This window comes from Cheilinus undulatus, linkage group 1, assembly GCF_018320785.1.
Source record: "Cheilinus undulatus linkage group 1, ASM1832078v1, whole genome shotgun sequence".
In the NCBI taxonomy this organism is placed as follows: Eukaryota; Metazoa; Chordata; class Actinopteri; order Labriformes; family Labridae; genus Cheilinus; species Cheilinus undulatus.
This window is the reverse complement of record NC_054865.1, coordinates 37,793,987-37,818,694: the sequence shown is the minus strand read 5'-3', so window position 1 is coordinate 37,818,694 and position 24,708 is coordinate 37,793,987. Positions and strand designations below refer to the sequence as shown.

Genomic DNA, 24,708 nt, shown 5'->3' with positions numbered 1-24,708 from the left:
ATCATATAGTGACAGTCATGTAGCTCTAATGGCCTGTTCAGTAAGGTTTCTGATAAACCTGCTCTCTGTAATAATCATGTCAGTATCCTTTGTATGTGCAGTCATGTTGGTGCATGTGTCACACGTACACCAGTGAGTGTGTGTTTGCATCTCATTGCAGTCATGTGTTCCCTCGTCACGTTTGATCTTCAGACACAGGCTGTAGTCTTGGCTTCAATCCAAGTGTCTCTTCTCCTCTCATTTGTCTTATTTTAAACATGTGTGAAACCTGATGCTGCTCTAACACCTTCATAATGAGCACTTGACTTACAAAAATGCTTTGTAGAAAAAAACAAGACATGGCTCTAACATCAGTCTCCCTCTGTCCCTGTCCCTGTCTTGTCTCTCTGCAGGGGAAGCGGAATAAGCCTGGGGTGGAGGCTGCCAGCTCTCCAGAATCAGTGAGAGGTCGAGGGGAAAATAAAGCCATCAAGTAGGTGTCAGAGAGGTTTACGTGGAGGTATTAAGAAATGATCTATGATTCAGGGATTGTAACAATTTTTAACTGCCAGTTTCTGATTAGAAAGCTGAACCTGTTAAGGTCTGAAATGTCCTGCATGCCATGATTTTATTACTGACTAAAAGGTGAGGCTAAATAATCTTCAATGTCTTTTCTTGAAAAAATTACTTTGTTAGATAGTGAGAATTAATGGAAAGATGAAAGGTCAAGACAAGTTCAATGCCCACACAATAAAAACAGTACAAGTTGGATGGATGGATGGATGGATGGATGGACAGGGATGGATTTATGGATCAACCTATGGATGGATGGTTTGATTGAAAGCTGTATAAATACATAGATGGATGAAAACACTGATGGTTGTATAAATGGATGGATGGATGGGTGGATGGATTGATGGATGGATGGATGGATGATGCATGAAGGAATGGAGAGGTATCCATGGATAGGTGGCAGGACAGACTTATTGATGGATGATTATAGCAGCAGATGGATGGATGGATGGATGGATAATGGATGGATGGACTGCTAGATGATGCATGGATGGATGAAGGGTTGGGCGATGCATGGTGTGTTTGATTCTTCAGTGATCTGGTGTTTTTGTTTTCCTCTTCTGTTTATTTGTTTCCTTATCCCAACCCCAGAGGTTGAAAACACAAGGTCAATTTGTTCCTTCTTCATTCTGTCAATTTTGCGTAACTTAAAATGAGTCATTTTGAACCTCTTTCTGAAAATATAATTAAAGTGGGCTTACATGAAGATGTTATTTTAAGAGAAAGCACACTTTCCCTTTATGCTTAAACAACTGTGTCAGACTATAGATCTCTCTCTTTGACCTTTACATCCTATAGCCAGTATTTTATTATATTTCATCCTAGTTTCTGAACACATCTGTCATATTATTCTTCATTATAGCTGTCTCTGCTGCCCTTACATGGCTCACCTCTCCCTGTTTTTTTCTCTTTGGCTGCAGTGATCTAGACAGAGACTTTTGGAATAACAACGACAGCAGCAATGTGCAACAGAGGTGGAGCTCCTACCCACCCAAGGAGTTCCTTTTAAACATGTCTCCATATGCACCATACGGAGACCCACGCCTAACACCCAAGTGAGTCTCTGTCTTTGCTGGTAAGGGGTACTTCTGTATAAGCATGGCTGTAATGAAAAGGGGCTTATGTGCACCTCCAAAAACTTCTTTAAATTGTGTCCCAGTTGTCATGGTAAGAACTGGACATTATTGGCACAGTGGACTTTGATTTAGACACCAAACTGGTGATTTAAAAAAATAGTATTTGTCTACCTACCCACAGATGGAATGAAAGGCAAAGGTTGATCAATATATCACTGAGGAGAGAGAAGGTCATATTTAATAGTCTAAAGGAGGGCAGAACGCTTCGTTTTGTAACGCTGTCTGGACACATATCTTCAAACAGAAGTCTCCGCTCATCCCTGGTAATCCTCATGTTTTTTGCTTTCAGGCATGTCCTCAGTGAGTCGGTGTTTAGTATGCACTGCTGGCCATGCAGCACCTGATAGAGATGTGCACCATCCCTCAATATTACTTTGATTTCTAGGCCTGCCCTCACATTGACAGAAATATAACCATATTCCACATGATCGCTTCAAGATACAAAGATGGTGTTTCGGTCTGCCAACAGCCAAGAGGACTTAATGGATATATCCTGTCTGAAAACAGGGTTTAAATCATGAATGTTTATGAGAGAGAAGATAACAGGCAGGATCAAATGTATGTTTGAGACCCTTCATTTTCTGTTCTTTCTGATAATTACAGCCAGAACTCAAAGCACAGAACATAAAACCTGGGAAATAACATTTTATTTTGCTTCCACACAGTGCACAGGGTGTACAAGTGAAAGGTTTGATAGCCCCTTTCCCTACAGCCCTGCTAGCCTCAGCAGACCTTCTTTACCTCTCACCTGCAGCCCATGGAGTGTTACCATGGAGACGGACAACCCTCGGAGAGCATATCTCACTGTTTCACCTGAACCTTTCCCCCCTTTTTGTATAACCCAGCCTCTGTTCTCCACATGTCTAAAGCTTCTCCTCAGAAGGCTGGAACAGAAAACACTTCAATATGTGCTGAGCACAGACTTACACAGAGGGTTGACTGTTAGTTATTTAGTTTAAGATTTTCTTTGTTCTTTTATTTGAAATAAATCAGATGAATTATAAAATATAGTTAGACATTTTTAAAGGAAAGTGTATTTGCTTCCTGGCAGAGTGGGATGAGAAGATGAACATTAAAATACATGAAGCAGCATGTTAGTTCAGCTTTGAATAAAGACTGAATTTACTCTGGTTTTACAAGTTACAAAAAACACCCATAACCATCATCAAAAAATTACCCTTTAACAGTTTTATCTGGATTTGTTAATCATAGGTGACTAAAGGGTAGAAACTACAATCTTCTGTTAAATAAGGGGCTATGTGCTCAGCTGTTTTTATTCTCTGGCTGGAAGTAGACGCTTGTCAACATGATGTTGCATTTCCCCCCAGAAAACCCAAAACTAAATAACAAGGTCACAAATGGGGAAACTAACAAAAGGCTGCACAGGGAAACCAGAATGGGTTTTCAATTTCTGAAAGGTGGCAGGGAATTATAGTTTCCCTACTGCTAACCACTAATTTTACCGAAATGAGAGACAAACAAAACAGGACCAAACAAGAGAAAGTGGAAGCCACCAAATAAGGCAAAGATAATGTGATAGAAGGAAAGAATTTGTTTTCCCACACCCGAACAGACTAGATTTTAAATTTTCTTTTAATACACAAAATATCAGAAAGTCACGTGACTTCCCTGATGCACTCAGTCAACTTACCGAGCAACCAGGCTTCACCCTATACAGTATATCCTTCTTGTCCTGCTGATAACTAGCTGTGGCCTCAGGTGTTTATCAAATTGTATATATACTAAATGCTCAATAGTTTGAGTGCAGAAATGCAAATACTGAGAAGAATATTAAAACACAGTGTACTACTGGGACACTCAGAAACATCCTAGAGTTAAGTGTGATGCCTCGTCCACATGTGAGCAGTTATTTTTAAAGCTGGATCCTCATCGGTAGAGCACACAATGATAGAGATGGACACCAGTGATGTCAAATAGAGGAAAACCTGGCACAAAGTTTGGTGTTACAGGCCAAAACCTCTGTTTTCCCTGCCTACATTTAAATGCTGTAAATAGAGTTTCCAAAAATCTTCAACCTGGAGTTTTGAAAAAGGTGCATTTTGAGTGTCCAAAAATGCTGTTTAAGTGTGTACAGAAGGTCAAAACCAACTGAAAATCCGTCGTTTTAGAAAATGCCTTCCTACTTGTGGACGAGGCCTGTAACAATGGACACTTTGAACCCTAAATAAACAGCATATTGGTGACATAGTGAATTTGGTATTGGTAGTGTTTTAGCATGCTAGCGTGCAAACTAACATTAACTAGCTAACATACCATTAGCAAGGGTACATGGCACATTTCAACAAAGCATTATGTATTAACTGTTAAAGGACATTTTCTTAGAGGGAATGATTTTAAAATAAAATACAAGTTAAGATAATGTAATAATTGGCTACTAAAGCTGTCAAAATTCATTGGTAATTGCCTAATGTTGGTTTAAAATCCTTTAAAAAAAATCAGAAGAAGAAAATGGAGGGGGTTTAACTGTTGTTACTTCTGTTAAAGGGGACATATTATGCAAAATACACTTTTTCAGGCTTTTTTAACAAAAATCTGTGCCCCTGTCTTGTCAACAATCATCCCCTCAGGTACCAGAAAAATTCATTCCGCCCCCCCCTTCTCTTTCTCCATCTTTAAGAAAATGTGTGCTAAAACAAGCCGTTCCCAGATTTTCCCCTCATGATGTCATGTGGGGAGTTAGCACTGCCCCTAGGTTCCCCACTTGAAAGAAAGTTCTGCCCTCCTCTCCTGATCCTCCCCTCAACTGAGAGGGGTGGAGTCATGGGCGGAGTCACGCAGCTCAGTAACATTTAAAGTCACAGACACAAAATAGCTCGTTCTGAGCAGGGCCGAAACAGAGAGTTTTTTAGTTGACAAAAATCAAATACTGGAGTGTTTTTTCAGCAACAGACTCACAGGTATGTTTTGGGATCCCTGAGACCAATATAAACTTGTTTTTAAAGGTTAAAATATGTGACCTTTAAGTGCAAAAGATGGAGTACATAATTTAAGGCAACAATAGCCTGTTGATATTAGTGCTGTTTATTGCATTTAAGTATAATAAAGTAAAGTATACTTATATTAAAATATGCGGTAACAATGCAAAGCTTACACCTATCCAAAAAAATCCATGGGCCTTTACCATAGCTGTAAAACAGAGAGCTAATTTCTGTTTACACATCAGTCTTTGTGTGAATTACATAAAAAACATAAAAACTATGTCTTGTTTAGTTTGGTTTGTTAGTTTATTTGACAAGGGCCATGCACAACACAACAGTTTAACCAGAGTTGGCTGTAAACCTAATTTACATCTGTGGCCAAACAAACTAAACAACAGTACATCACTAAAAAACATGTCTTAAATTACATTTCATCCGTTTTAAGATTGGTGTATTCAAAGGTTTAAATCAGCGATAAGATTATTGGTAAGCATTTGTAATAACTGCACACTTAGCATTAAAAGCATCAGAATAGCTTAGTAAAGCTTAAATCATCTGCTTTCAATCATGGGATCCAGAATGTTTGTTGGGGGTCAGGTAGCCGGGGAATGAATGGGAACAGAGGACAGTTTGTACAGCTCTAAATGGCCCTGTTCACTGAAATTATCATTGGAAAATGTCTAAATACACTGAAAACGATTCTTACAATTTGTAAAAAACGTTGCTTTAACCCCAGTTTAAATAATTCACTTGATGCGGTGGTGATCAGTGTAACAAATTACTTAGTCCTGCAGGTGTTAGAGCGTCTAGCGTCGTCTAGCCAGAAAAGGGGAGACAAGAATCTAGAGGAGTCTAGTACTAAGCTAAGAGGCTAGCTGAGCCTCTTTAACATATAAAAAAATCCCCATTTGGTCACAAACATGATTTTTTTTTTAAACAGGGATGTTATAGCAACTGAATAAACCTTGTGGGGTGAGTGACTGAATGATGATGTGCTGTTCACAAACAATAATAATGTTTGATTTATGCATTGGTAAAGTATTGTTAATTATTTAGGTCATTTTGAAAGCATTATTAGATCATCTAAGTATTTACTTATGCTCTATTAGTGCTTAACAAATGCTTAATAGGTCGGGTTACTTTGAAATGTTTCCAAACCATTTTATACAATAAAGCAATAGGACTACAAAATTTGGAGAATCGAAGAATAAAGTCATGTTATACCTGAGTGAAGATTTAATATTAAGAAGATTTAAGTTGTGAAAGAGCAGAGTCATTATAAAACAAGACTAAAGTTTGATTTTAAGAGAATGAAGTGGTAGCTAATGGCAAAGGTTGTAATTTAATACTAGAATAAAGTCAGATATTATGCAAAAAAGTTGTGTTCTGAGTACAAAGTTGTAATTTTTCAACAAGAGTTGTAATGTAATTCAAATAAGGTTGTATTTTATAGGGAAAATGTATTACTAGTTTTAATACTACTAATAAAGTGTCAGCATTTAATGAAAAAGGCTGTAATTCTATGAGGGGTGGTTTGAGGAAAAAACATTACAATAAAACAAAAATGATGAAAGTCATAATTACACAAGAATAAAGTTGTTATTTGAGGCTGTTATTAGTATGCTTTTTTGAAGGGGAAAAGATCAGCCTGCCTTCTGTGCTGAAATGAGGAACATGGAGCTCTTCATAATGTTGTACTTGTTAAATGCTTTACAAATAACCGAAAAGCTTTCATCACATCTGAAAAGATACTTGATCCAAAGAAGGGCAGTCTGATTGGCAGCCTGAGCATAGACATATAGCTCATATTTAGTTTTCATGTCTGTTTTCAGCCTTAATGCTAAGCTAAACTAAGCTAAAGAGGTTAAATTGGTCTCCCACAAGTTGGAAGATTGATGGTTTGATCCTTTTAACTAGCTGAAATGTCCTTGGAGATGATACTGAACCCTTCATAAGGTGAACGTGTGAGTTAATTTGTTGGCAGCCTTTCGCTAACAGTGTATCAATGTGTGTGTGTTGAGTTTTACGTTAAAGCTTTTTCAGAGCTCAGAGGACATAAAGATGCTAAATATAGGTGCAGGCCATTTCATTATTATCACCTGGCTCTATAGCTTCATATTAAACAGCCCATAAAGAGAGTTATATCAATCTTCTCATCTAATCTCTGCCAGAAAGCTAACAGGTCAAAAATGTCTAACTGTTCCTTTAACGGGGTGGTGTTTGTTCTTCCCTCACTGTTGTGTGTGTTGTGTTTTGTGCTAATGTAGTCATTCAGTGTTTTTACTCCCCTCACCTCTCCATCCCCTCGCTCTGTTTTCTGCCCATTTATTGCCACTACTCCCACTATCACTCAGCGTACTGTAAGTGCTGTAAGGCTGCTTGATAGCCCTCCTGAGTCTGCTCCACTGAACCCTTCTCCAAAAATAGACACTCCGCCTCTGTTGTGCATCGTGAGGCAATTAAGTGTTTGGATGGCTTAACGTCTGTTTCGTATCAACCTCCATTTCATCATTTAGATTCATCTCACACATTGCTGAAGCATTTAGTCAACCTGTTCATTCTTATTCTCTCTAATTACAACTCACTTGACTCCTTCATGACCAGAGTCATCAGTGACTCTGTACTGTATCTCTGCTGCTGTCTGAGCTGCTGCAAACTGTTATGATGGTGTTGTGTTCCCTCATTTTGAAATTCTATATAGCTCTTTTTTCTGAGACCGATGTTGGCATATACAACAAGAGTACACACAGGTTATAAGAACCTGAATAACTTTTAAACCATAAAGTGTAGCTACCTCAGTTTTGCTGTTTCATTGATGACATCCATGACTTCATAGCCCTTTTGGTAGCTTTGCAAGCCTGGAACTAACTTGATTCCCCAGGGTATTTAAAGATAAAAACCACACCAGTAACTCATATATTGAACTTCTTTTTCCATTTTTTAATCTATTTACGATAGTTTCTTCTGCTAGCTTAGCATTAGCCTTCATACTGAGTTCCCAAAGTGGATGTCACATGTGCTGTAACAACCAATGACAAGCTTCCGTGGTCATGTCATGCTCTGCCAAACAGTGCATGTGTATTCTCTTAAAACTGAAGGAGAGGGCCTGATGACTCATAATGGAGAGCAAAAGAGATGGAGAACCTGATATGTGGCCCTCTGTGTCACTGCAGACAGGAACTGCTGTGGATAATGGCCCATAATCAGCCAATATAAAAGAGCAAAAGGACTTTTTTGTTAAAATGTGACTTTCTGTCACTGAAGGATTTTTTTTCACTTTTTGGTCCCCAAGAGATGAGAGAAAACATCTGTGCAACAAAAAAAAAGTCATTCTTGTTTAGTGTGTCACACTTAAAAACGTCCCATAACTTTTTGAAAATTAAAGTGACATTACTGCAGCACACATACTCTTAAAGATATGTATCCAGCTCCAATGATGTGTAGAGCTTGACTATGCACACCAGTTAATGTTTTTTAGGACAATAAGTCCAGGTGACAAAAAAAAGTTGAAAAATAGCTTAGGGCTCAGAGGGTTGATGTAAACCCCTTTCAAGCAGAATAGCTTTTTTTGGATAATACTAACAATATGGATGGGTACACTGACCTAAACCAGAAGGAAAGTGATGTCTGACTTCAGAGCCAGGTCATATTTTGCACAAACATCAGGATGCCACAAAACAAAGTATGAGAAACTGGTACAACTTTAATGGAACAAAAGTCATTGTAAAAAGAGACAAATAAGGTTCAAAAGTGTCAGAAATTGGGCAATAAATGGCAAAATGTCCAAATGATTAGGGGGCAAAATTAATTGTATGTTGTTTGAAAGTGGCAAAAATGGACAGAAAAGTAATGAAAAGGTGTGAAAAAGTGGCAAGAATCAGTCAAAAGAGGTAAATGTGGGTTATTAATTTGCAAAAATTGGTTAACAGTAGCAAAAAAGGCTTGAAAGTGGCAAAAATGCAACATTGGGCAAAAAGTAGCAAAATGGGTAAAATCAGTAATTTAAACATCAAACCCAATAATAGCTTTACACACTTTTTATCTCCAAAATGAGGTAACCTTCAGATGGGATGCATGCTAGCAACAATGCTACTGATCCAACACACGTGCATTGATATCATCAATTCATCACAACTGGGGAGAGCCCATTCACCCAATTCTGTGAGCAGGCCTGATCAGAGGGAAGTTTTTATCATGTCCTGCTCTTAGTAGGCAAGCGCTTCAATAAAAATAACTATTTTTTCTTGATGTGTTCAACACTTCTCCCAAATTCCAAATAATTGGAATTTTAGCACCATGAGTGGCCAAACGTGAAAGACTGGCGTGCCAAGACACATGAAATACGTGACTAAATAAAGGTTATTTCACCAAATATTAATTGCCTAACACTTCTTGTTAAATCGACCTTTATCTCAGGTTAATTCCTTTAATCTTTCAATGACTTTTCAGTTAGCCATGCAAGCTTTTATTACAACACATCTCAATTGTTGTGGTGCTCTTTATTCTGGTGATGGCCAAGCCTCTCTTAATCGTTTAAAGCTTTTTAGAACCCTGTGGGCCATCTTTAACTGGCAAACATAAGTACATTTTCCCACTTTGGCCTCCCTTCACTGGCTCCAAGTGTGTTTTAGGATTGATTGTAAACATTTATTACTGACATAAAAGTCTTTAAATGGGCTGGCTCCTTCCTATCTTTCTAACCTTTTATAACCCTATACGCTTATGGACAGTTAGATCTGCCGATCACTTGCTCCTCACTCTCCTGAAGTCAAAGTTGAAGCTCAGGGGTGACAGAGCCTAGCTGCACCAAAGCTCTGGAGGGCTCTGCTTCCAAATATCCGGTTCTCCTCATACTGCCTGGTTTAAATCCATCTTTAAAGCTCATTTTAATTCTCTGGTGTTCACACCGAGAAATGAATTCTATCCCCCCCTCTTTCTACTGGTCTTAACATTTTATGTAAGCTTGTGTTTTATTGAGTTTCTATTGTTTTTAATTTTTCATTGCACAGCATGTTGGTCAACTTTTGATGTTTTTTATGTACTTTTTAAATCAATTTGGATTTTATTGTGTGGAAAATGCAGGTCTTAATTTTATTTTATTATCTTAACCATGTGTCACTGACAACCAAGTAACAGCCTAAAGTTCCACAAAACTCTTTGAAAAGTAGAACAACAGAAACTATTTTAGCAGTGGTGTCTGCATTTCCATCGGAGTTGTAAAAGACAGTATTTACCTCCTTTTATAGCGACACATTATTCATTTTACTCTCTGCCCACTTCCTAAATGTTGTTGAAGACATGGTCCTGGTGTGCAGCTTTGTGTTTGTTTCATCCTCACTCTGTGGGGTGTCCCTGTTATGAAGTCCACAGTCTGTCTGTCTGAGTCCAGGTCATCTGGGGTGGGTTTGGTGGCATGATAACAAATGCATTATGGGATTTTACTTTGGAAAAAATGATCCACAAACTCATTAGACAAAAGTGCTTCTGTTTTCATTATGAGCTGCAGGTGAGCTGCTGTGAGATCACAGGGACATTAGTGTTTTATTATCATCAGCTGCTTCTGCACTGTAAGAATGTGAAGGTGATGCATCTGCATCATTACTAAGCTATTATGCCCTATTCATGCAGCCAGCAGGTTGGTCACTGTAGTCCTCCGTGTGCAGGAAAATGTGGCTGACATGCTGAGGCTGTAATCCTTGAAACTCTGACTTATTTCTTGTTTCAAATGTACAGAAAAGTAGACTTTAGTGGCAGTGTGGCTGCTAAGAAAAGGGATCAGTTGAATATGTTTTTATATACATTATATTTACAACTGAAATGAGGATTAAAGTCCATCTCAATACACTGCTAACAGCAAATAACCCACTGGACCTCAATCTTGTGCAGTCCTTTGAAAGTTATCTTTATCCAGAGAAAAAAAAACAAACATTTTTCTCCAATGTTTTCCCAGGGTTATACAGTCAACACTGCCCAGACCTCTTCACTGCTCTTTACTGACTGTCTGGCCAACTGCTCCAGGTTTTTTGTTGTGAACTGGACACTTGTGGCTGCACTGAGAGCTCACAAAGTGTCTTACTCACCCATTTGAATAACTTCACTGATGACTCTTCTGCTCTCCGGCTCTGTGCGTCTGTCTCGTCTGTACGTTCTCCTGGTCCTCTCTTTCTGTCTGTCCGTGTCTCTTGTCACCACCGCTGTTCCCTCCAGTGGGGCAGATAAGGGTGGGCAGGGCGGTGCTGGACCCTCACCCGGGGCTAGCAGCAGCGGGGTTGGTGCGTGCTCTGGGACTGGGGCGGGGCCCAGTCGCAGTGACAGCGTTCGGAGCATGGTGACGGGGGGCAGCAAAGCCGGGCGCTGGCAGACGGTCCAGAGCCACATGCATGCCGGAGGCCTGCGGTTTAGCAAGTGAGTGGAGCATGGTGGCAGGGGGTCACGCATGAGGGTCTTCAGGGGGACAACGGAGCATGGTGTGGATATCAAGGAGCGTGAATTTGTAAAGTCATCATGAATGCCATTGTTGCATGAACCTTTAAAGACAGCCATTAAAGAAGCTACTTTGACACCACACAGATGAAGATGTGAAGCAGACCTGCAGCCAGCTGCTGCTGACTGTATTTGTGTGCATGAGTAAGTGATGCTTGATAAGGGATTTGTCACTCATAAACAAATACTATCTGTATGTCAGCTGCCAACCTTCCACCAGCTGATGTCAGGACAGACTCAGACAAAGTGGATCCACAGTTGTGCTGGTTTTCTGCACGCTCAGATTTTCCTCAGGCTGTGACAGATCTGAGAATTTAAAACGAAACAGATGCTCACAGAAAATCCTCACAAATTTTGTGCTTGTTCACCCAAGGTAATGGCTTTTTAAATTCAGAGTGGGCTGTTGCATAAACAGCAGGGAGTGGTTTTATTGGGTCAGTGGTACAAATGAATCCTCTCTAGAGTGGAGGAGGATGATTTGTATATCCCTGCTTCTTGAAGTAAACTTCCATTAATTTTTCCAGTTTAACAACATTACATCGCTCACTCTTGTTACATTTCTCTATCATGCATCATCAAAAGAAAATATTTATTATACTTAATTCAACTCAGCTTTATTTATTTGTGTAGCACCTTTCATACATAAGACATGTAGCCCAAAGTGCTTTACAAGGAACAGACAGACAGCAAATATCAATAAAAAGCATGTAAAGTGAGAATAAAATGAGTCCAAGAATGCTTCCTTGTGGGATACCATAATTAAAATCATGAGGCTGGGACACACAAGCACCGAGGCTGACGTAGAACTGTCAGTTAAAAAGATAAGAACTAGCCAGGCTAAAACACCGGCCCATTTCTCAAGTTGGTTGATTAAAATCTTAAAGTCAATTGTGCCGAAAGCTGTACTAAGGTCTAAAGAATGAGGACTGCCACGTTATTTTAATCTAAAGTCATTCTAACATCGTTTACAACTTTCAGCAGGGCTGTCTCTGTGCTGTGGTTTGTTCTAAAACTGGATTGAAGTGAGTCTAAAATGCTGTTGTGGGATAAATGAGCAGATAATTGATTAAAAACAATTTTTTCTAAAATTTTACTTAAAAATGGAAGACTAGAAAATGGTCTGTAATTATTTAACTGAAAGGGGTCTAAATTGTTTTTTAATAAGAGGTTTCACAGTGGAGGTTTTCAAAGCTGAAGGGAAGATGCCAGAATTAAAAGAAGTGTTTGAAAACCTTGTAATTTCATATGAGAGGCTACTGTAACAGGATTTAAAAAGCATGGGTGGAATGGGATCTAAGGGACAAGAGGAAGGCTTCATCACCCTGACCACATCCCCTATGGCATCTCCTGTCATTAGCACAAATGAAGGTAGTGCTGCTGGGGGACTAACAGCAGGGAGATCACAGGGAGACTGAGCTGTTTGATTTAAAATGCTTTTTCTAATAGAGACATTTTTTCATTAAAATAATCAGCAAATTCTTCTCATTTAAAAGTTGAGTTCATGTCAGTATTCGATGATTTTAGATTTAAGTCTGTCGATTGTATTAAAAAGCACTTTGGGATTGTTTTGATTTTCCAAAATAATCCTTGAGAAATGGGCCTGTCTCTCTTTCCTGACTGTGTTGTTGTAAATAAAAATTTGTTCTTTAAAAATGTTAAAATAAACTTGAAGGTTACTTTTTCTCCATTTCCTCTCAGCTTTCCTGCAGTTTCCTTTTAACTGAAAAATGGCAGCTGTTTTCCATGGTTGTTTTGGGATTAATTTCTTTCTTTTTGTTTGATTAGGAGCTACTGTGTCAATTGAGAATTTAAGTTTACTGGATGTAGAAGGAGGAAGAGTATTGACAAGATTTGAGAAATTTTCAGTGCTAATTTTTTGAGTCACCATAACAGTATCTAGCTTGTTATTAAAAGCAGAAATGGTTGTGTTAAAGAAGATGCAGAAGTGGTCAGAGACCAGTATTTCAGTTATGGATGAAATGTCAATGTTAATTCCCTTGGTGATAACTAAATCCAGAATATTGCCATGAGTGTGTGTAGGTCTGTTTACATGCTGAGTGAGATTAGAGAGAGCCCGTAAGATCAAGGAAGTCTAGGGCCCTGAAATCAGGAGGGTTGTTAACATGAAAATTAAAATCACCAAGCAAAATAATCTTGTCATAACTAGTTAGAACAACAGACATAAAATCATATTATTATATAGCCATGGTTCTTCAATTGAAAGTCAAAGCTATGTAGCAACAGGCTTTAAATGTGTTTGTAAGTTTAAAGCAACAGACAAAACATAATTTGTCAAGGACAGATGTTAAGGGTGCCTGTTTAGCTCAGCTGGTATATTCATATTTACCTTTTTTTCTATCAGAGCTAGTAAAAGCTATATACTAGTAAAAGCTATGATATATCAGCCTTTACAGCTGTAAATCTCAGCCTATATCAGCTGTAAATCTCAGCCTATATCAGCTGTAAATCTCAGCCTATATCAGCTGTAAATATCAGCCTATATCAGCTGCAAATATCAGCCTTTATCAGCTGTGAATATTGGCCTATATCAGCTGTAAATATCCCCCTATATTTGTTGTAAACACTTGTATATACCAGCTGTAAATATCGGCCTATTTTGGCAATAAATATCTGCTTTTATTAGCTGTAAATATCAGCCTTAAACGGCTGTAAACATCATCCTAAATTGGCTGTAAACATCTGCTGTATGTAGGTTTGTGGAGGTTCAGGAAGAACCAACTGACCAACATCAGCTGTCGACTTTTTCTTTGTTCTGTCCGATTCCTTTAAATTTTAGCTTGGAACAGCATTTCTATAACTATCAATATTTGTATCCACATAAATAAATGTGTAATTATCGGGATTTCAAATATTTGCAAAAATCTAATATCACGCATTTCCAATTTTTACTTTATTAAAGTGGTTCCAGTCCTTTTCCCTTGTTTCCCTGTAAACAAAACAAATTCAACTTTCTCTGCAATATAGATATTTATTTCTGAGGCTTACTACAGAACAACAGAGGATAAAAGTATAATTCACTGATTACTGAAAACTGGCAGAGAAGAATAGCAGTGTAGAAGATATTTTTGATCATGTCCTTTCTACTAAAGCTCTCTTGAAAAATTTGTCAAGTTGGTGTTGTGTAGCCTATCTAACTGTATCTAACCTATATTAACCGTGTGCAAGAAATGTAACAAAAAAGTTTCTCATCGTCCTCATCATCCTCATCTCTTTATGAGCTGATGATTTACTACCACAATGAATCCTCTGTGTGGAAATACGAATCTGACCTGTACATATATGATGTGTAAATGCTGATATAAAAGGTGCACTGGAGCATGTTTTTGTGAAATGCCTGCAGGACCTTTGAGGAACTAATGAATCATTGATTTAAGATCTCTATACTAATCATTGCTCAGATTATCACAGTCTTTGGTACCATTTTGCTGACATAGTAATTTAGAAAATCTAGAGCAAAAGCTGAATAGATTAATAAACCTGTGCTGTAGATCCGTTAGGCTCATCCTCCTATTTTTTTATCCATAAATTAACTGTAAGAAACTTCATATTAATATTTCTGGGTGTCCTGCTAGGATTCAGTAGATTTATTGAAAAGATGAGTAGAAAAACTCTGCCCTCAGATGTGATATTTGTGTCTTTATCAGACTGTATACATCAGAAATGGCTTCCAGTATAGTAAATGAATCATTTGGCACATTTCACTAAAGCTAATATCAGCTTGTGGCTTTTTAACAACAGACAATTATACTTGTGGTGGAGGTTCTCCTGTCACTCTTGTTTTGCTCTCTGTCAGATCTACCTGTATTTCCATTTCTCTGCTGGAATTGGTTTCTATTTTTGGGCATTTTTACCTCTCCATTGCTCTCCACCTCTCTGTCTCCACCCTCCATCTCTCTCTCTCTCTCTCTCTCTCCATCACTTTCCACAGTTAGTATTTTTTCTCACTCTGACTTTGTCTCCTATTTTTTCACCCTTCTCAATTTTCCATAATTACAGATTCATTCAAGGTTTATAGTCACTTTAATTGACTTTCAAGCAAGAAGAAATTTGAAAATAACCCTCTACATCTGTAACAGGACACTGCAGATAAAGAGGAGCTCTCTGTCACAGCTTTTGAATGACTGCTGCTTCTATACAACAGACAGTAAATATACAGCATTTTAAAGCATGTGTGTACAAAAGTCAGTTACATTACTGTATGGAGCACACACTGTTGTAGAACACAAAACATTTTCTACTAAAATGTCTTTTTTCACAGATTTCTGACACTGAACAGAGGGGTTATCATTAGCACATGGACAGGCTCCCAGATGTCTGGCTTGATGCCACCATGAATCCAGCCAGATGTATTGATTTTATATGATGTCAGCTATAATAGCATGTTTGTTTAAGAAAGCCATAATGTCTAATACAGAACTTTCTACTAGAGGGCCATTATCTCTATCTTTATGCGTCTCTGTTTGTCCATAAAAGATGATCTGTCTCTGTTTGTTATGATGTAATTTGTGGTTTATGCTGAATTCTGCAGACTTGCATTATTAAACCAAATATTCATTGGTAAAGACATCTTTGTTCTTTTAAAGTTCATATCGTTTATATACTGGAATTAATGGTCACAGATAAGTTTGGTTGGTTGATCTATCTGTTTACAGTACAGTATCTGATCTTTCCTGAGAGTTGTGTGTCACTGGAGCTGTAAATTTCTTTTAGTTGAAACTGATTACGTCAATGTGTTTTAGTAGTGGAAGTACATTTTTTGAGTAATGATTACTCTAACATTTATGTTGGTTTGACTTGACTTTTTAAGTTAAACTACACTCTGGAAACCTCCTGTACTTAAAATTCTGTTTAAATCAATGCAACATGTTTAAGTACCTTTCATGAAGCTTTTTGGTCTGTATTCACTTCAATTTTCCCATATTTCTATCACTTACTTTAATCTTAAAGAGTTATGCCACTCAAGGTAGGCCAACTTAAGTTGCTCCTTAAAGACGGGACTTGTCTAACTGAATCAGTAACTTCACTCATGGTGCAAAAGTGTCAAACGCCCAGTCATCTTAAACTCTGCAGATTAAAGGATGATTGTCAAATAAATTGAGTTCAGTCACAAAAATACTTAAAATGCTTGAGTACCATTAACTTAAATTGAAAACTGTGTTTAGTCAACAACGTTCAACTGTTCAGTCTTACAGGGTATTTTTCCTTATGGAGTAGTGGACAGAAGAACTAACCTGGCACACCACTTAGACTGTTTCACATATACATGGCATAGCATATACTTTATATCTGGGCAACACCCCAGGCTGTTTGGAAAGGACAGAACTTTAATTGGACAAATGTCACTTTGTTGAAGACAATCAGGACAATCAAAGTAACAAAACATAAGACAGAGTAAGAATACGCCTAATAAAGATCAGTCTTTGTGAAGTGTCCATAGATTTGATAAGCGCTTTAAGTGTAGAAGAATCTCATGTTTTTTAGGAATGATCGATCAGTCTTAAGACACTTTCAGATGTGACAGATCATTAGATAAATGTAATCCAGGTCTCTTTCTGTGGTTAAAGGCACTGTAAGGTGAAATCCAAACTTTGTGTCTTAACACTGTAGATATGTCGGAATTTGGTTGCTGTACACATGTGAAAACACTGAGATCTACATGTGACTGAATTTTGGTTCTAGACCTTTGGAAGGTTTTTCACCTCTTTTCTGGCTGGGTTTAATGTGGGCAGGAAAAATATGTGGGCTCATGATGTCACGAGCCTCCAGTAGGGAATGACCACCCCTCTAACACTACAATAAAAAGTCACAGAGCAGTTCATCTCAGTCCAGTCTGTTGTTAGCTGATGTCACTGCCTTTAATGAAAGTTTACAGTCAGTTAAATGCTGTTTTTTTTGTTCATTGTGAGGTAAATTTGCCAAATCTATCAGCCACAGTGGTCTATGGATCATTTAAAGCAGTGGTACTCAACGTTATTCTACCCAAGAGCCACACTGTCAAAAAAATACTGTTGCGAGAGCCACCATCGATAACCGGGCATGTGATGATCGATCTATCCATAGCTGAAATGAAACAGTGAATTGGTGGATTATTGTGCTGTTAAAAAGGGTGCAATAGGCTACATAAAAATATCTGTATAGTGTCAGAAGAAAGGATATTTTACTGATGATAAGCATATGTTTTTATTTATGTAATTAAAGTCTTTTTTAAAATATCAGAATGTGCCGACTTAGAGCTATGAGATGCTTTTCAATAAGCTGAGGAATCACGGGTGTCTGTTTGGGTATTTATATTTCATATTTGGACATTTACTGTAGTTCTGTGACTCTGTTAACTTAAAGTTATGCTTTCTGTTTTTTTTTTCTCTCATTATTATTGCTTTTAGGTAAAGGGGGAGGGTCCCCATATTGGTCTTTAACCTGGGCCTCCAAATGGCTAAAACCGGCCATGCCTCACACCTGCAGCTCCTCCTCACAAATTATTCTTGCCTGCCAGTTTGTTGCTTTTATTTTTCTGTTTCTGCCCTTTTGACAGTATCATTAGTATATTTAAGATCAAATAAAACACCCACGTTTGGACAAGTTTTACTCAATTTTACATTATTTCATAATGGGATTTTTGTGTGTTTTGTGTTTGGCCTATGGATGATGATGGTCATCACAAAAGTCATCATCAAATACGAGTATGGCAGGAAGTGACTGAAGAAACTTGTTAAAATGAGGGCATTAGAGGCTTCAATTTGAACACAAGAGAGCACACCTCTATGAATTAACTTACCGAAGAGACGCACCGTCAGCAGACTTCCTCTGAGCTATTTACACGTTCCTCTGTCCTGGGCACACCCGGCAGTAATAATACACAAGTTTTCATTTGAATTTGGAAGTTAAAGTCTGTCTTCTTTGTTTGAACTTATATTTATTGATATGACTTGTTGCAGTCTTTACTGCTGACAGTTTACACCTTTTTAGGAGATTTTGAGAGGATTTTTTTTTAAGTAAGGCTTAAAAGAGCCACAACTGATCACTAAAGAGCCACATGTAGGTTGAGTATTACTGATTTAAAGCATCATACGAAATTTAAGCCAGAAAACAGCTGCACTCTGATCATAAGATCAACAATCAGATTGTAACATTTTTTAAATCTGAGAGGATTGTATTTCTCCTGAGTAGGCGTGGCTTCAGCTTATTCAACAGACACGCCCACACCATCCTGGAGCAGATTTTACTGCCTTGTTTTTCATGATTTTGAAGTTTAATTTCATAAACTTAGAGATTTTTTATCTGTCTGAAATTGGATTTAGGGGTTCATAACACAATGACCTGTCATACAACAAACCTAAATACAGATTCACTTTCACTCTACAGGGTCTTTAAAGAGCCCTTTATTGTCTGTGATTAAATAGTAGTTCTTGATCAGCACTATTTATGAAAATCAATGCAATCCATAATGGCTAATTTTACCCACTGACTGTTTTAGGTTTAAAGAGATCACTGGCAGTTCTAGAGTTAGTTATGATCAAAAGAAGGCTTCTTCTCAGTCATTTTGCCAAATTTTAAATGTAGGTTTGAAATCAGCACAAATTACTTGTGCCCTAATTTAAGGTTAAAGCTAGGCATCAAGAGTCAGGATGTCACCAGGTTTGTTTAGGAAACATCCAACAATTTTGTCCATGTGAAAATGGAGGTAAAATAGAAGCAAATGATGCAATGCAATTTTACATTATGATGTTGTGTTTTGACCCGTGTTATGTCTCTGCTGCCTTTGAGCCAGTGATCGCTCTGAAACAGCAGGAGCCATTCTGCACACATATTCTTCACAACGTATAAACAGCTTTTAAAAGTTAAGAGCTAACTCATTTAACATGATGAAAATGAAGTATGTGATGTCAGTTTATCACTCATCCTGTAACAGGATGGAGTCGATTGTCCAGGTTGACAGAGTCTGAACAGATGCTCATATATTACTGTAACTTTACTGTTTTTTAATGTTACAATGCCAATCCTTTTTTAAAAAAAACATCTTTTCTATGTGTTCAATTTTAGTATTTTAATAAAGAAAGCCCATCATCCCCATTTACTGCCATTCATTTTGAAAGAATATTTTAACCCTGAAAGGGATTTGCTCTTATCAATACTCTGCACATCTGTGCTACCCTGCACTACACCACTGGTGAACCATGTGGGCTCTTGTGGCCCCCACAAACAAAAATCAGCTATTCTTAATGCCAGTATACACTTTCAGTAAAGAGAATGCAAGAGAAAATTTTTTTAAAAAGCTAGAGAAATTCTGAAAGGAGAGCTCAGAGAGAGGGCAGGGAAGCCATAGATGGGTGCCCTAGCACTCTCCCTAGCATGATCAGGCTATTGATCCAGCCAGGGTAGGTCTCTCTATGTTTCCTTCATTAAAGTTGAAGTTCACAGAGGAAGGTTACAAGTGAAATCAAATATACTGTAGATAATAAATCTGTCAGACTATCTCTCTTAAGATTTGGTTCCTGAGTTATGATTGCAAATTAAGGTCGTTAAACCACAGCATCTCATAATTTTTGAGAATGAAGAGGAATTGGTTCAGTAAGTGCTCACAACTAACGGTGGCTAAAACCAATTTTGTGCCTTTTATTACCCCCGCCAAGGAGGTTATGTGATCAGCAGGGTTTGTTAGTTTGTTTGTTAGTTTGTTTGTTAGCAACATAACTCAAAAAGTTATGGACAGATTTGGATGAAATTTTCAGGATGTCAGTAATGGCATAAGGAAGAACTGATTAGATTTTGGAAGTGATCCAGATCACCATCTGGATCCAGGAATTTTTTAAAGCATTCTTTACTATTGGGAGATAAGGCTTTTCTAGTTCTGATTGTGGTTCTTTTCCTCAACTAGTTATGTATACATTATTGTATATTATATATTTTTTTTAAGTAGTGATTTCACAACATAGTCCTCTGGTTTCATTTTGATGTTGTCCACCCATGAGAACCCCTGTTTTTTTTTGTTTTTTTTTGTAAAGATAAAAATCATTTCCCTAATAAGCACAAATGCTCATCCTTCTTTTTTATCTTGCTTTATGATGGCAGTTTCTCTTCTGTTTTATTGATGAATCATTTCAGAGTTTCATTGCAGCCTCAGAAGTGCTCTGGCTAACAGTTGCTTAATGTTGTTTATGCAGAAAATAAATGAGAGTTTCACTTCTGGAACCCCAAATGCCAAAATTATCTCCTCCCATTTCCAAGCTCCTTAACACTCCTCCTAGAACAGAAACCCGGCAAACAACTTATAAAAATTATCTCACATTTTTCCAGCTAAAATATTAATCACTAGTAAATAAACATTCTCTTCAAAGTCTGTCCTGAGGACAGAGCCAATACTGTGCATGATGTGAGTGTGAGAGAGGGAGAGAGAAAGCGTGCATGCTCGAGTGCATGTATACGCGCTCTGTCTTGTATTTACTTGATCCAAAGTTGCTCAGCTCCTCAGGGTGCTCGTCTCCTGGCTCTCCAGCAGAGTTAGAGTCCAGTTAATACAGAGAACTCGAGCCCAGGCTGTAAATCCTCCCTCACAGCGTTAGCTTCAGACAGAGCTGTTTAGCACGAGCTTACAGTTATCAGGCAGGCCGGTGATTGAGCGGAGGATAAGGAGGTGAAGCACTATTACATGATTGTAAGTGTAGCAGGCCGGTAATTAGAGCGCCGGCTTAAAGAACAGTGATTGGAGACGGTGTGCAGAGATTGATGAGAGGGCTGAGGGTGAGGAAAAGATGAATGGACAGAGGAGATAGGGTGCATTTGAGCTCAGAGGCTACATGGTGGAGGAGAAAGTGGGAAGGGAAACAAAGCTGGAGCAGACAGGGCCTCAGAGAGAGGGAGCAGTGGAAGCAAAAGGCAACAGGGCGAGAAGGTAAAGTAGGTCAGGGCTAATAAGGAAGAGAGGGAATGTGGAGAAACAATTTAGCGCTGCAGATGGGAGATAAACTCGAGCTAAGTGACAATTACACCTCCATTTTTGGCTGATTTTAATTCCACTGAGACAGAGGTTTAGACACAAGCCTGGAAAAGAATACCCCTCACTGCATGCAGCCAAAAACACACAAATTGATCTACAGCATTCAGAAAAAGTGTTTTCATACGAATTTTCAAAGCAATCCAGAGTGTTCTGACATTTCTCCTCTTCTTTTTCTCCATCTTTTACTGAACTTCTTTGTTGTTTGCTCTCTCTTGATCCTCTCCCTCCTTTGATATTCACTGCAAACACTGTGCTCACACATTTCAGTCCCTCCTAATTCTTTGTATATACTCGATATGTTTATCCTCCACACTTTCTCTTTCACGTCGTGATCATATTTTCTCTCATCTTTTCTAAAGTCTGCTCTGTCCCTGGTGCTATCTCTAACTCTGATGTCTTTCTTGTTCCATCCATCTCTCAGTTTTGGGGACGCCTCCCTCTCCACCGCCTCCACCCTGGAGCACATCCCCTCCTCGGCCGTGGCGCGCCCTCGGCCCCTGGTCCGGCAGCAGAGCCTCCAACAGCCCCTCACCCACCAGCCCCCTCCGGGTCCTAACGACCCCCCAGTCACCTCACAGAGCCTGGGCCAGCTGCACACAGGCCCGGGCGGCGGGGGCCACCGTGGGGGCCCGCGCGGGGTCCGGGGGAGTCCGGCTGGAGCCTCCCGGTACAGAGGAACAGGCGCAGGCCGATCGAGGTCAAATCCTGGCAGCTGGGATCACATGGTTGAGCAGATCCGCCACAGAGGGCTGGACGTCAAGTCCTTCCTGTGAGTGTCATCAAGTTTTACTCTGAAATGTTGCATCAGAAATGCTGACAGAATACACAGTTTAATGTGAATGCTACTATCAGTGATAGAAGGGAAGTTCCTCTCCGTGATATGTGTTACACAACAGCATTTTTCCTTCAGTCACCAGCTTTACAGGTTCATTAGGTAGAGATGATTTCACAGATTTCACCAAATACACCAGAGATAGTATTAGATGTCCAGTTAATGCATGCAAAAAGCAGAACTTTATCAGTTACTCGGTTGTGCAAAGATATTCCATTTGCAACACAAGATAACACATTGACAAAATAATAAATATTCATAAAATTTAAAATATACGTAAGTAGATACAAGAGAGTTTCATTAAAAGAGGGCGCCAGGTTCTGAATACTTAAAAGGTGTTCAGTAGTGGTGTAAGGTGCAATATGCAGTATGTGTGGGCAAGCTGACTTTATTGAGATGTTCTTGCTGTTAACTACATGTACGTGGAAACACAATTGTGGCCGCCCATCCACCTGCATCAGTTTGTGTGGAGGTGAAGCTGTGACACAGACCCTGCAGTAGAGACAACAATGACTGAAAGTCAAGACAAAATGAGAGCCCATCTACATATTTATGATGTTACTGACACTGCAAAGAGACTAGTATCTAACGTTGGCTGACTATTGATAAAACTAAAATTAGTTCTGGTCTCAAAATTAACATTATAGTAACCTTCTTGAGTGTCTCTATGTTTGTAGTTTGCGTTGCCTATAAAAAAAGGATTCACCCCCTTGGATTTATTGATTTAATAATCAATCATGGGCAATATTAAACTGACAAAATAATTACAAAAAATCTCTTAAATGTCATATTTCTAAAAACAATGTAGAATTTCTACATGTTCAAATCTACATGTTTGTAGAGTGTAAAACCAGTTGTAAGTAAGAATTTACAGTTCATTTAACCTAGGCTACATTTGAATTAGGGTATAGCTAGTCCAACCTTAAGCAGGTATCTTGATTTTCAAATATGGAATCTCCAAACCAGAGCTCAAGGTTTAAAGAAATATTTTGTCATTTGCCAGTGAGAAAAGATTATCCCAGGTTTTATGATCCCAGAGATTTTTCCAGTTCATCCACTGGTGAGGAGGGCAGCTAATGTGGAAGGCTGCTGAGAGATACAGCACTTAGAGCTCTGGCCCTCTGCTTGACGTGAATGATAGATTGCAGATGATGTGCTCCACAAAGCAGCCTCATATGCCCCCCTCCCCCCCAGTCTCCTCCTTACCATGTACCCGCACACATCCACATACACCGCTCTACAATCCTGGACTTTTTGCATGTCTTCCCATTAAGAGTGTCTCCAGGCCAGTGACCTCACTGCCTCTGTGAATCATCATTCAAATAAGGCACACACATATGGAGGTGGTATCGCCCCATTGTCTTCGTCCTCATGAATCTCATTGGACCAAACGCATCATGTTTTGACCCTGGAGGGGGAAACATCCTATCATGAGAGGAAGTATCATACATTTGTGATCTGTGGAGTATGAACGATAAAATGCAGCAGTATCACCTTCCATGTTCGCCCATGCGTTTCACACAGTGTGAACACTGACCCGCCCTGCTTATATTTCAGATCAATAGAGGCAGTGTGGGTGGTAATGATTTCAGAGCCCTCCGGTTAAAGTACGCATGTCTTTTTCAGTCATCCATACAAATCCATTCACCTCATCGATGGGCGTCATGTTGTCACTGTTTACACAATCCCAGTGGTGTGCTGTCTCTCAAGTGCTAATGTGTTCCTCTTGTTGTCGATATTGTTACAACAAACAGCCTCTTGTTGTAGAAGAAAAGCACTGGAAGGCAGGAAAAATTTGTAACAAGTGTGAGATGGAAAGGGTTGAGAAGAAAACGATCGGAGGGAAACAGAAAAAAAAAGAATCTGATTCTAAAAAACACAAGATGTGCTTTTCTTAAAAGTGATACATATTTTATACAAGGCAGTGCACAAAAACTTGTTTTTGATTCTACAAAAGTTTGTAGTTCACCACAAAGTTTTAAACTTCTCATTTTGAAAGAAGTTTTTTGTGTGTTGCTCAGGAAACCTTCAGTGAAGTAAATAGTGAGTATTGAGCTAAAATTTGAATCAGTCTTTTACAGTGCCTTTAAAAAGTATTCAACCCCTGGGATGGTTTACCCTTTTATTGATTTTATAAATCAATCATGGTAAATATGATTTGGCTCTGAAGGAGTTACAAGCTTCAGCAGCTGAGATGGGAGAGACTCTGCACACAACAACTTTTGCTCAGGTTCTTCACCAGTCAAAGCTTTATGGAAGAATGGCAAAGAGAAAGCCAATGTTAAAGAAAACTCATGTTAAACTTGACTAGAGTTCACCAAAAGCCTGGTCAAGGGAACGAAGGTTTTTTAGTCTGATGAGGCTAAAACGGTGCTTTTTGGCAATCAGACAAGATACAATGTTTGGAGAACACCAAACACTGCACATCACCCAAACACACCATCCCTGCTGTGAAGTACAGTGGTGGCAGCATCATGCTGTGGGGATGCATCTCAGCAGTCAGCCCCAGAAGGCTTGTGAAGGTAGAGGGTAAAACAATTGTATCAAAATACAGGAAGATTCTGGTGGACGATCTTATTCAGTCTGCAAGAGAACTATGGCTTATGAGAAGATGTATTTTCCTGCAGGAAAACGACCTGAAGCATACAGTAAACACTTCACAGAAACGCTTTAAAAACAGCTAGATGAATGATTTTGAGTGGCCCAGTCAAAGCCCACACCTCAGTCCAAATGCAGATTTTTGGCTTGACT

The 24,708-nt window shown here is 38.8% G+C and overlaps 1 protein-coding gene across 3 annotated transcripts in view; it reads left to right on the top strand.

The window, feature by feature from the left end:
• The window catches only part of syt7b (synaptotagmin VIIb), a 191,429-nt gene that overhangs the window by 110,101 nt on the left and 56,620 nt on the right, over positions 1-24,708 (top strand). The window contains exons 1-4 of one of the 3 annotated variants that reach the window (XM_041784087.1): positions 389-472; positions 563-624; positions 1,473-1,607; positions 21,547-21,894. In XM_041784087.1, the coding sequence (XP_041640021.1) occupies positions 602-624; positions 1,473-1,607; positions 21,547-21,894 (506 nt within the window). In that variant the 5' untranslated portion in view covers positions 389-472; positions 563-601. Of the gene's footprint in view, positions 1-388; positions 473-562; positions 625-1,472; positions 1,608-21,546; positions 21,895-24,708 lie in introns of those variants that run through there. The other 2 variants (XM_041784080.1, XR_005991752.1) reach the window with 2 other exon arrangements.